Source organism: Quercus suber, unplaced genomic scaffold, assembly GCF_002906115.3.
Source record: "Quercus suber isolate HL8 unplaced genomic scaffold, Cork oak 2.0 scaffold_202, whole genome shotgun sequence".
Taxonomy (NCBI): domain Eukaryota; kingdom Viridiplantae; phylum Streptophyta; class Magnoliopsida; order Fagales; family Fagaceae; genus Quercus; species Quercus suber.
The window spans coordinates 161,575-175,688 of NW_027069660.1; the positions used below are offsets into that span (position 1 = coordinate 161,575).

The 14,114-nt window shown below is 34.3% G+C and overlaps 1 protein-coding gene across 1 annotated transcript; it reads left to right on the plus strand.

Annotated features, from left to right (window-relative positions):
• The first annotated feature begins 500 nt into the window (after positions 1-500).
• Positions 501-12,683, plus strand: LOC112013935 (NADPH-dependent thioredoxin reductase 3). The gene is made up of 10 exons (XM_065779199.1): positions 501-786; positions 2,775-2,982; positions 3,101-3,206; positions 4,237-4,502; positions 6,454-6,733; positions 7,366-7,473; positions 9,622-9,708; positions 9,849-9,953; positions 11,472-11,602; positions 12,337-12,683. The coding sequence occupies exons 1-10, from the start codon at positions 615-617 to the stop codon at positions 12,395-12,397; spliced, it is 1,524 nt and encodes a 507-aa protein (XP_065635271.1). The 5' UTR covers positions 501-614; the 3' UTR covers positions 12,398-12,683.
• Positions 12,684-14,114: the final 1,431 nt, after the last annotated feature.

Below are 14,114 nucleotides of genomic sequence, written 5' to 3' on the forward strand. Positions count from 1 at the left end.
AAAATTTAATATTTTAATAAAATATAGTATAAAATAGATAACTTGATATGGGAGTTTTAAAAATGAATATATAAAACAAAAAAAAAGTAGTTTCTTACATTAAAATATACAAAAATTTTTACAAGAGTTGATGCGAATACCCTTAATATTTTGGAGATAATAATAGAATGATATAGAACGAGGTTGGATATTCAATCAAGGCAATATTTAACCCTATACTTTTGGTAATATGACCTAAGATATTACAATTCACCTATTGTTCAAATAAATTTCAATTCTATGAACAAAACTTAAAAATTATTTTTCCCCACTAATACTACCATAAATTATCTGAGACTAAAAATTAAAAAAGAAAAAGAAAAAATCCAAGCGAGTTGCAAAATTAACCGCTAGTCTTGCAAATACAGCTACCTATCCAGAGCGTGTGCCACAGTTGCTGACCCCAACAAACAAAAAAACACGAAACGCCTCATTATAACAGGCTAACCGAAAGTCTATTGTATGGTCTGAAACAAGTGTGTGCTACTGCTGCTGCTGCCAACTCCAAGATAGGAATCGGACTCGGAATCGGATCCCCTACTACTGTGTCGACTCAGCGAGTCAGACTCACAGCCATGTCCACCACCACTACTGCTTCAACTCCTCCTGCTTCCGCTGCACACATTCACAGCCTATTCCTCCTCAACTCCTTCTCCACTCGACCACGCGCTCTCCGCTTCCTCTCTCACCGTACTCGCCCACGCGCTCTCCTCGAAGTCCGTGCCTCTTCCTCGTCTACCTCTCCAGGTAAGTTTAGCTTTAGCTTAAGGTGGTGTTTGGTTGTGCATTTTGGAAATGGTTTTTTGAGGACAGTTATTTCAGTTAAATTGCTTTTTGGTTAAAGAATTTGAGTTGGTAAACGGACCTTCCTGCTTTCTTTAAAGATTGCTTTTTTGTGTAAATGAAAATTTTACGAAAATCACTTTCTTAAGGAAGCTTAAAATCAAGTTTTGGTTTAGAAAACTGGTTTTTAGTACTTTCAAGATGGACTTGTGTATATTATTGGCTAAACCTACATTGTGTAATTTAGCTTATTTTTATAGTTATTTACTATTTAGTGTTATCCCCCACCGATTAATCAAAATTCATATGTAAATTTAAGAACATGTTTCAATTATATAATTCACATTGTACGAGTATAAACTGCTTAGTCTGGGTGAAAAGCCCCTGAATTACCAGGTAACTAGTTTTGATGGGCGGGGTCAGTTGCCCGTACAAGTTTGATTACTAGTGAGGATTGTTGTATAGTATGCTCTATGACAACGTCATAGTATATATATATATATAATATTCACATTGTGTCAGATAAATGTTTAGTCACTATATGGCGATTCAAACGACCATTCACATGTAGTTTTAGTTGTATGACTCGATTAAATAATTTAATAAGTTGTGTTTGATTTAATGCATGCATATGGTTTTATGATTCGCCACATAAGGGGAACGCGTTTGGTTCTTCTATCTTGTTGTTCATCATCATGAACTGCTTGTACTTTTATTTTTTCTCATTTATAACATTTCTTTGATTACCTATCAAAAAAAAAATAAGGGGAACGCGTTTGGAGGAAAACCGTGTCTTTCTTAGAAACTCTTGGTTGTAGAATTTTAATTGAGTAGTATTTTTTGAACTTTTTAAAAATTTGGCAATGGAAGTTTACTTAAAGCAACTATGTTAATTATTTTCATTGAATTATAAAGAGAAAATAATAAAAAAGTAGAGAGCGGGCATCTAGCACGATTACAATGTGTAGGGAACAATTTTTGTTATGATATGATATGATTTAGGCATGATCTTATATAATATATGATTTACTGTAAATTTTTTGGTGACAATTACTAAATGATTAATAATTATATAATTATATTACTCTCATAGGGTATAAAGAGGGCTTAGAATTTTTATGTGAATTTATGTTAGTTAATAGTGAGCCGTTGAGGGCGGGAATGGCAAAGATTTGAAATTTTAATGGTTTTAATTAAAATGTTTTAAAATTTAGGGTTTAATTTGAAGCAACCCCAAACTATAGTAATATTATGTACTTTGCCTAAGTTTTTAATAAAGAGTAGCCACTTGGTGCAATCACGGGTTCTAAGACCCAACTTTTATTATATAGTATATGATTTGTGAGTTTTATTTATGGCAAGTTTGTTGAGAATTTGTCAAATGTTCTAAATAATTTTATTAGAAATTATTGGAATTTTAAGGTGGGCAATATTTTGCAATCAAATTATGCATGTACTTGTGTTATATTGAGAACTTGTTACTAAACTAGGTGGAATTACTGAATTAGTTGATAGGAGGTTCATAACGAACCTTATTCATATGTCATTAAACCATTCAGTTGAGTTGAGCTAGCATGACATTAAACCATTCAGTTTCTCTGATGAGCCCTATGTTTAACTTCTTGTTTAAATATGCCTACAGACCTTGGTTACATCTTGACATATGTGGCTCTGATTAAACATTATAGACGTAAGCACATAATTGTGACATTTTGTTTAATATGATATGCTATTATGTTTTACTTTCTTTATGGCCTGATTGATTTACCAAAGGCATCTTAGCTTAAGCTAGGATTGGGTTGTTCTTCTTGTTTCTTTGGATGCTGTAAATCCCTTGGTTTGAAATGAAAATCTGGCTTCTCAATTCAGGGTTATGCGGCTAAAAAGGAGTTGTTTTGTTATTTGTGATAACTATCAAAATCTAGGGAATGATTGTTTTGCTATTCTTGCAGCAAAAAATATCGAGAATGTGGTTATTATAGGTTCAGGTCCTGCAGGATACACAGCAGCAATATATTCAGCTCGGGCTAATTTGAAGCCTCTAGTGTTTGAGGGATATCAAGTGGGTGGTGTTCCTGGGGGACAGTTGATGACTACCACTGAAGTCGAGAATTTTCCTGGGTTTCCAGATGGAATAACTGGTCCAGATTTGATGGACAGGTATAGTAAACATATATGATATCAAATGTTTTTTTGGACTGTTGTCATGTTCTGTTATTAATTTTTGGCATAGGAAGATGCAATTTCAAATAGATTCTTGACATTTGGTATTGTTTAGGATGAGACGGCAAGCAGAGCGTTGGGGAGCAGAGTTGTTCCAAGAAGATGTGGAATCTATTGATGTAAAAAGTCGTCCTTTTACTGTGCAAAGTAGTGAACGTAAGGTGATATATTATCTTTTCAGCAGGTTGTTTTATATATCTGTTGAATTAATTGCATACTTCATTACTGAACTTCCAAATTGTTTAATAAAGAACAACTTGATTTGAACTGTTTCTTTGAATCTGCTCATCAGAGATGACCATTTATGAAGGTGATTCCAGTAAGTTCTTTGTAAACCATGCATCATGATTAATGCATCATCTGAGCACTTATCTTGTCTTGGTCATAATTGTCATTAAATCGGTGGGGCATGAGTAGAACATGATTTGTCAATGCGGTATATTCTAGAAAAGGATATATACATTTGGAACATGACAGAGTAATATTCACTTCTAAGACAGTTATATACAACATATTTCTTTATGAATATATAGTCTCCTTGAACATTTATGGGTTCTTTTGCCAATGGCCTTTGGGTTATTTAGCACCTCCACCACTTATAGCCATGGTGAGGTGCTGGTCGAGGTTGGGGGTTTGGGTCCCCGTGACTGCATGAGTAAAATTACTAAGCAAAAAAAGAAAAAAGAAAAATCTATGGGTACTTCCTTCTCTTTCTCCTTCTCCTTTGGGTGTCATAATAGTATCCCATTTGATGGAAGGATAACATTAATCATGAATTGGAATTCCCGGGGGGGGGGGGGGGGGGGGGGGACATTGGAACATTGATAGAGAATCAAAGTTAGAGGTATAATAAGTAATGAAGCCTATTTTTTATTTAAAAAATCAGGCATGATTGTTGGGATTCAAAATAGATATTATCACATGTAGGGGAGAGAGAGAGAAGCAAGAAGAGCAAAATTTCTTGTTCCCTATATTGCATGCATTTTATATTATATATATATATATATAAAATTTGATAATCTGTCATAGCCATTGTTAAAAATAGCTACATATCCCCTTCCATTACATCCTTATTAATTAGTCTATATGTTATGCGTATAGGCTGTCAATCCTCATTTCTTGGTTATATAAAGAAATCTGGTTGGTTCAATTTTTGTGAAGGTTCATTTTTTGCTCATGTTTATATCTCAGGTTAAGTGCCACAGTGTCATTTTTGCCACAGGAGCTACCGCTAAAAGGCTCGGGTTACCCCGTGAAGATGAATTTTGGAGTAGGGGAATTAGTGCTTGTGCGATTTGTGATGGAGCATCACCATTGTTTAAGGGCCAAGTTCTTGCTGTTGTTGGTGGAGGAGATACAGCTACTGAGGAAGCAATATACCTAACTAAATATGCTCGTCATGTTCATTTACTTGTACGTAGAGACCAACTAAAGGCTTCCAGAGCAATGCAAGATAGGTGAGTTCTGGTGGCCCTTCCTTCAATGTTGTTGTTTTGAAGTTATCATTTACTTGTACAGCTACTGAAGTTCTTGTTTGTGCTACTCAGTCTCATTGTCAGTTTGTGTCATATATAAAATGTAGTGAAACTTCTCATTATCTGAAAGATTGTCTTCATCCTTTTACTAGCTTCTTAGTTATTTATATATTAATTTATAGTTTCTTTTGATGTATCAGATCTGTATCTATCTTTGTTCCTTAATCCGTTTTCTTTCCCTGCCACATGCTCCTTAGTAATTTCATGGGACCTTCCAGTTGAGTCTATCTGTCTTAATCTTTGTTCCTTTATCCTTTATCCATTTTTTTTTTAATACATAACTCTGTCTTAATTATTATTTTTCCTTTTGTGAGCAAATAGATTGATGGTGAAGTCATAGGTTCAATCTAGTATAGATGCATGAGTTGACCTATCAGGGGTGGGGGGAAGAATAGGGCACAAAAATTCCCCACATCCTCACCCAACACAGATTGAGACTCATAGATGCCACTAGGGATATTGATGGAACCATTTGGTCCAGGGACAAAGATGAGAAGCCTAGGCTGCTTGATCTGGATGGTACATGGGTTTGGAACTGTTGAAAAAATGATTAAATAAAAAAATAATAATAAATAAATCCTATCAGCTTGAGCTTTTGGGACAGGAGTCAGTTTATCATGGTATTAGAGTACGTAGTTTTGAGTTCAAACCTTGTGTCCATTCTACCTCCCTTTTTAAGAAAAATTAAAATTTCAACGTGTTGGGCCCCACTTATTTAGGGGGAGCTTGGGCCCATACATGAGTGGGAGTGTTAGAATAATTATTAAATGATTAAACAAACTCATTTCCTATTGGCTTAAAGTTTTTGGATATGTGGTTTATTAGATACATACAACCTGTGTAGCTGGAATTTGATGAGTTACTTTAAAACGCAGGTTCCTATGTATTTATAATAAAGCAATTGATATTTAAAATCATATCTGAATTCATTTTTTCTCTAGATATTGGGAAAACTTGTTTTATATGGATTTTGGAGAATATGGCATGCTTTCTGTTTACATTTAGGTCTTGATGAACTGGGCCTTGCATGTCTTCCAAGAAGCCCTCTCTAGTAATTTTCAGTCCATTGTGTTCTAAAGCTTTTCCTTATTTAAGAGGGAAAAAGAGAGGAAAAAAGTGGGTGGGGGGGATTTGAGGAGATCAAATTTGACACTTTAGAATTTAATTGTGCCCCATTGATAATTTTGCTACTGGGTACAAGGATTATAAAAAGGGGAACATTGGTTTTTATTGATAAATAGTTATTAGCTTTAACTTCATAAAAATTGACTTTAGGAACAATGCTGACCTTGAGTGGTTTTATCAAACAATTTATTTGTTGCAAGTAGCAGCTAACTTTTGTACCTATGCAGTTGGGGGCATCAAATAACACCAATTAGATTATAGCATATCACCTTTAAATTTCTTTGTTGTTTACATGATTGATTTTGGTCCTTTCTAACTTAACATGGCATGTTGCAGAGGGTAGTGCATTGTAATGTGTAGGAAGGTAGTCTTGCTTTTAACAGCATTTTTTACACAATCTTTAGTCTGATGCCCATAGAAGTGATAGAACTTTATATTTTTACCTGAATTACCATGCAATAATTTCTATTGTTTAAATTGTCTAGTGAGAGCCACTTCAAAGAATGTTAAATCTCATTTATGCCATTGTTTAAACCTTGTGTCTTATGGGACTTATAATGGCCCTCTGCCTTGACACTAATTATAAGCCACTGTCAATTTCTTAGTAGTGGCTAAAAAGTTTCAGTTTGTGGTGGTCTGTTTTTGGCTGCCTTTTTGCTGGTGAATTATGTACTAATGAACAACTTGTATGTGAGTTTTCAACTCCCTGAATGTTTGCTTAACAGGTTGATTATCGCGAATGTTTCAGAGTGTACAACAATCCCAATATCACCGTGCACTTCAATACAGAGACCATGGATATTGTTAGCAATACAAAAGGCCAGATGTCTGGAATTTTACTTCGAAAAGCTGATACTGGGGAGGAATCTGTGCTTGAGGCCAAGGGGTTATTTTATGGTATAGGTCATTCACCAAATAGCCAGTTGTTGGAAGGCCAAGTTGAGCTCGACAGATCTGGGTATGTGTTAGTTGAAGAGGGTACTGCAAAAACTTCAGTTGAAGGTGTATTTGCTGCTGGAGATGTACAGGTAATCCTCTCCAGAGTTAGCATTTTTATTTCTTCAGTTTTCAATTGGTCCAGGACCTGTCAAGATTTATTGTGTCTCCCAGATACCTTACCCTAGCCTCTGGCCCAAATGTTGCAACAGTTCAACTAGTGGTCATCTTGTTGGTTCAGAAATTGTATTGATTAGATATGTAATGACAAAGCTTGTGTCTATTAATTATTGCTTGTTGGATTTATGAAGAGTCAGGATACATTCAAGGAAATTCTTTGAACAAGTTGGGGAAAACTTTGTATGAATGGAAGTGATGCATGTTACAAACTCTGTCATCTAATCAGTTTCTTGGCATGCCCCATTTATAGAAGAAAGAGATAGTGCAAGGCATTAGGTTTTAGCCTTCTATTACATTTGTATTGGAAGCTGTGAATCTTCACAATGTCAAGAAAACCTCTTTGTTAATATTTCTAAACAACAGAAATAATTGAATTTTATAGCTAAGCAGAAAGCACATCTGCCTATCAAGTTTAATTACTTTGTCATTTGGCTGTATAAGTCCAATCTCATATTGTGATCTGAATTATCTGATTTTACCATATGTTTGTGAATCATTATCATTGTGGATTATCTTCTAATTCAAATTCTTGTTATCTTAATAGGACCATGAATGGAGGCAAGCTGTAACCGCTGCTGGATCTGGATGCGTTGCTGCTTTATCAGTTGAGAGATATCTTGTGAGCAAAGATCTCCTTATTGAGTTTCACCAGGTATTTGATGAGGTTCAAATTCATCAGTTCTACTTTTCTATAGACTCTAGAGATAAGAGTACCTTAACATGTGCTTGTCATCCCCATGCATTGGAAAACTGTTGTTAACATGACTCTGGTACAAAACTTATAAAAAAGAAAAAAAAGAAAAAAAGAAAAAAAAGGAAGCTCCGGTGGAGAAGGGAATTTTGATTGCTTAAATTCACAGACAAAGCTGAACATAGGATGTGCAAATAATTATTATGTGTAACAGTTTGGTGCACATAATTTTTGTAAGCTTAATTCTTATACTAGCATTTGTTGGGACAAATATTGGTTAGCCTAGTGGTCAAGTCTGTGCATTATCTTTCTTAAAGCTGGTCAATTGGTTAATTTAACCATAGGCATATTTTAGTTAATGGTTGTATAGTAAACATACCAAGTTATCGCTGCAAGCCCCAAGACTTTATTACAGCCAGTGAAGCCATGGAGAGCAAAAGAAGTCTGCAGACTGCCTAGATGTAACGAGTAAAATCTCCTAGTGCTTTTGGACCCATGCCCATATTAACTACAAAGAGTGTTAAACTATTGGCAGGAGTAGAAATTTCCATGGTTTAGAAGTTGCAGTCTCAAGTACAAAGTTGCCAATCACTATGCATACTATGCAGCTACAAAGGTTTACCTGTTAACCATCGCTGTAATGTGAAATTGGCACAGGGAAGAGCAATAGACTGGACCAACTATCTTGTTGATCATGTATTGACCAATAAACCTTGTAAAACACGTAGTTGGGTACCATGCATATATAATCAGGATGGTGGATGTTCTCTCTTCCAATTACTAATGGCTTATCCAAAAAGAAAGGAAAACGTTTGCTTATTTACAGAGCAAGATTTCAGATCCTTTTGGTTAAATTTGGATAGTCCCATACTCGACTAATCCATTGAAGGGTTTATCTCTTATTATATTTTAATTGGTGAGTACACATTGCGTGGGACAAAACTAAATCAATACATAAATAAATTTTAAAGGAAAGAAAAATAAAAAATAGATAACCAGGAGTCAACACCATTGGAAGGTACTAAAAGGGTGTCTTTCTTTTATGTAGGCTACTTGGGGCAGAATTCTTACCATTGACAATATTTTTCTAAGAGCTCTATCCAAATTGGTGTTGCTTGTGTTGTTGTGATGAGGCAAATGTGGATCATCTTCTGCTCCATTGTAAGTATTTTGGTGTGAAGTTTTTTTGATGTTTGGGATCCAATGGGTGATGCGAAGACAGTAGCCACTCTTCTTTTGGATGGAGGAATTGGCTAGGAAGCATTTTTCTAAAATTTGGAATATGGTTCCAACTTGTCTTATGCGGTTAATTTGGAGGGAAGGAATACTATACTTTTGAAGATATCGTGAGATTTGCAGATATTTTGAAGTCTCAGCTAGTTGGGACTCTATTTCAGTGGTCTAGAATTTGGGGTTTTACACAATGTATTTTCATTTCTTATTTTCTACTTTCTGTTCGTATCTCTTCTTGAGTTACTTGTATTTTGTCACCATCGTGAACATTATGTTCTTTTTATGCAATAAAACTTTGATTACCTATCAAAAAGGAAGGGGGGGGGGGTGGTGGGGGAACACCATTGGAAGATTCCAAGAGAAATTTTATTAATCAACTAAACTGTAAATTGTCTCCATAGGAGTACAATACTGTGTTTATATAGACTAGTGGACTAAACCTTAATTTTAACTGACAAGGAAAACACTAATTCCAATTGACTTGGGAAATCCCATTATTGAATCACAAAAATGCCCTTGACTCTAGGAATTAAATAAAATACTAGTAACCTAATTAAATATGAAGATCTAAAATAAAATCCAATTAAATATGAAGATCTAAAATATAATCCAATTGACTTTCAACATTAAAATAAATTACTTTGCACTTACCACATCAAACATATACCTATTTTGAACCCATGACCTCATCCCTTATCTTTCATCCCATTCTTGTTGGATGAGGAAGTGCCATTTAGGCTAGAGCTCATTGGCTCCTAGGAAGTTTAGAATTAATCGAGTAATTTTGGTTAAAAGGTTCTAAGTGTTGACCAGGGATGTTGATAAATTTTGGTTAAAAGGTTCTAACTTTTGTCTTAATGAATTTTCTTGTGACAGCCCCAAACTGAAGAGGTTAAGAAGGAACTTACTGATAGGGATGTCCAAGCAGGCTTTGACATTACACTTACAAAGCATAAGGGCCAGGTACATGTTATTCCCAAAATGCTTGCTTCAATGTGAACTTTTATGTTAATTGAAATCTCACGTCAACAAAGCATTTCCCATTTTTGGTTTTTCAGTATAAGTTGGCTCAGTGCTTACATTTTTTCCCTCTCTTTCTTCAGTATGCATTAAGAAAATTGTACCATGAAAGTCCAAGGCTTATATGTGTACTTTATACTGCACCAACCTGTGGTCCATGCAGGACTTTGAAGCCAATTCTTAGTAAGGTACATAGTTTGAAACCTGTTCTGCTTTTGCATTATATATCAATGCCAGCTAAGTTGTCATGGTAAATGATATCTCAGTTATGATACACATGATAGAACCCATTCTAGCCATGTGAAATTCTGGTAAAAGAAATTCATTATGTTGTATAAAATCTTGACGTGCATGCAGCATGTTGCAGATGACAATCTGTTAATAAAAGAGGAGATGGTAATTTAAAGAAAATTTGCTTGTTTCATATGTTGGGCATAATACAAATTACATTATGATCATAGTGACTCTCTGAGCCTTATTTCTCATACAACAGTCCGATAAAGTGCCTCAGGAGAAGTGACCGACATATGGAAAAATAATGTGCCTTTCACTTAAAGCTTGCACAACATGAAAGGATGGTTGCAAAGTATATCTATGTTATTTTTTTCTTCTAGCATGGTTGACTCTAGGGCGTACCCAATCAGCTGGGAACTGCATCTCATAAGGAAAAGGTCACTGATTTTAATATTACTTCCTTAGGGCCAAAGTCATTCATCCCCCCACACCCCAACCCCCCAAAAAAAAAAAAAACATTAATGGTTGAGTATGAATATTTTATAGGAATTAAAAAAAAAAAAATTATGAAGTTATATATATATATATATATATGTTGGGGTCAAGTTTCTCCTAGTGTAATTCTTTCTTAATATTATACATCTTAATAACTTTGTATTGAACTCATATTTTGAAAATTCTAATGTTGGATTACACATTCTCTTTGTTTTTAACATGCCAAATTTATTAGATGGATGTTAGTTACTATCCAATCCAAAAACTCATGTTATATGTATAATTTTAAATTACAAAAAAACTTTGAACTTTANGGAATGAAATTTGGTCATTTCTGATATTGATTTGGGTAGCCAAAGACAGAAAAATACTAATTATAGAGCTGTGGTGGGTGTTAGTTTAATAAGTAAAAGCATGAGCCAAAGGCAGGAGCATTAGTATAATAGGTTTCATCATGTATTGAGTTTTGGCTTTATAGATGGAAGATGAAGTCACAAGTACATGTAAATATGACATCTTGACTTTCTGCATTGAATGCCACATTTTTTCCTCCAGAAAAACAAGCCATTTTATAATCCTTAATGAATAAGATGACATCTCTAAAAATTTCTTAAATCAGAACATGGTGAACTGCAGTACCAATATCCTTAATGGCCAACGTATCACTTGGAACCTTACCACTATTGCAATTGGTCCATACTTAACTGTGTGGATTGTGAGTGGAAGTTGCATCTTGTAAGTGATTCACATATTCTGATAAATTTGCATAGAATATGGTATAGCCAAGTCAACTCAAGACCAGATATAGGGTATTACTAGGAAGAAGTTACCAATGTTGTGTGAAGAGAATAAACAAGCAATGCTTCTCATGCATGATGGAAACTTTACTTTATGTTTCACGATTAATGATTCATGCTATATATTATTGAATGACTTATGAAGAATATGTCACACTTTTACTTAACTTCTGGTGGCAGGTGATAGACAAATTTGATCAAAATGTACATTTTGTTGAAATCGATATTGAGGAAGATCCAGAAATAGCAGAAGCGGCTGGAATTATGGGTACACCATGTGTGCAGTTTTTAAAAAATAAGGAAATGCTAAGGTTGGTTATATATTGTCCTTTCATTTGTCCCACTGCATGTGTTTTCTTGGATTTTTACTTTTGTTTTGCCCTCTCAGACTCTTTAATTCTTGCTATCCGGTTATGTTTTTCTAAGTAAAAGTCTGTTTAAATACCGCTTATTGCTGAAAACTGAAAACACTGTAGCAAAATAATTTTTAAATGTGTAAAATAATGTTGTGGGACCCAGTTTTAAAGAAAAAGTTTCTGAATATGGTACTTGTGGGTCCCGTGCATGTCCCATGAATAGTGCACGGGACTCACAGGGAAAAAATGCTTCCGCTGGGAAACGGGCAAAACATGCTTCCCAAACGAATGCTAAGACTTCTTATTTGATCGGTCCAACTAACTACTTGAAATTCAACGGATCCCTTGTTTTCTTCTTTTTCTTCGTGGGACTATGACTGATAAACTCATTGTGTTAACCAATTTTTGTCATTGCATGGAGGTGTTTCATTTGGCAAAATTTTGCATATTGGCGTGAGATGTTATGATATTGATACACAGCACAAAAGTAGTTCTATTTCTTGTGTTTTAGTGGTTGAGTGATTTTGACTTTGGAAAGCTTTCTTTTTCATTCAATTTATGGAGAGGAGATTGGGGAAATTATCATCTTGTGTCAAGTCTCTATGAATGTCTTTTGCATGAATCTAGTCCCTATTTGCTTGGTTAGTGGTTCTCGGCTGCCACTAACTGTTTCTAGTCTGATTATGCAGGACTGTGTCAGGGGTGAAAATGAAGAGAGAGTACAAAGAATTCATTGAAGAAAATAAATGAGAGAATTTCAAATTGGGTGATGCTCTCATTTCGTGATCCAATTTTGTTCCTTCTAAAGAATCTAGTTGAATAATGCCTTCAATTTTTTCAGTGATGTCTCATATTGATCGACTACACTGTAAATTATACAAGGAGAGCAACCAATGCATTGGTTACGGGTTTTGAATCTCTTTCTTTTGAATTTCAATGATTTTGTAAATTGGATTCAGCTTTGAATTTTGTTCTCATATCGGCTACTCGCTACTAACTAGAATAATTTGCAACCATGCCCAACCCTTGATGATTACCCGCCCCAGTTTGTAAATGTAGCTGTCCACTTGTGCTTTATATAAGAGTGATGGTTGTGAATGTCCTTTATATGAGAGTGATGGTTGAGAAGCATGTGGATGTAGTCATGTAGACATGAGTTTTACAGCCACAACAAAATCCTACAACATGTTTTCAAGAAGTGAGGTGTCAATCCACGGTATCCACCATAAGTTAAAATAAAATGTTAAAAAATTTATAAAAAAAAAAAAGAAAAGAAAAGATTATACCGGGACTCATTAGAGCTCAAAACAAGGATGTTGTAAAAATGTTGATAGATTTTGTTGTGTCCCTCAACTTTCTCTATAAAAATAGTCTTACACTAGTGTAGTGAGATGCAATTTTTTGTTTGTACAGTTCAAAACATACTATCAATTGCAATAGAGTAGAAGATTGATGATTAATCATTCTCTACTAGAGAAATTTCTTTGTAATTATATTTTTGCTCATTTTTCACTCCACTTGTAACATTAACATTACTAGCCAAAAAAAGAAGAAAAGAAAAAGGAAATCGATAAGATATCCTTTATTGAAAGGAGAGAAATAAGCTAAAATAGCCAGGGAAAGGAAGAGTAGATAGAGTAGTTGGTTGTTTCGTTGTAGACACTGCTCCAAGCCCCTTAATGGAAGTTGTCTTATTGGAGCAAGCTCATTTTGTAGCTAGGGAAAGGAAGAGAAAAGAAAAAACAAGGAAAAGAAATTGAAAAGATGCTTTTTTTTTTCATGGATATGATAGAATTTTAGCGTATGGTGTTTGTTAAATGATAATTTCTTTTTCTCATCTGGTCAAGGCACTAAAAAGAGTTTATTCAATGATAAAAAATTTTACTAATTAAGCTAATTGAAAACCACTGATAAAATATCTTTTACTTTATTTGATAAGTTGTCATTTTCTTTTTAAATACTCATTTATTTATTTATTTATTTTTGAACCCAAAACGTTGGAAACACCAAGTTGTTTAATGATGATTTTCTCTAGGTTTGCTTTGGTAAATTTGATGGTTTTCTCTCCTTTTGCTTTCAGATTCAATTGAGGCCCTAGCAATACAAGCTAGATTCAATAAATTAATTCTTTTTGTAATAATCCTTCATTTTAATTGACAGTAAGGAATCCCCTCCCATTTGAATCTTCTAGTTCTCTCTATTTAAAAAAAATTAAATGTGAGACATGTGATACTTATTTAAGTTCATGCAGTTTTCATCTCTTTATAGACTTATCTAAGTTACCTACTACAGTTAAGGCCAACTGTAGTATTAATTCACTTAGGCAATTGTTCAAGGCTTCCTGATGGAATAATGACTCAAAATTTTGATCCCAAAATAAATTACATCTTGAACTCTTTTAACTTTTTTTTTTTTTTTCAATTTTTTAACTTTATTTTTAAATTGGTCCACATATAGCTAAAAATGG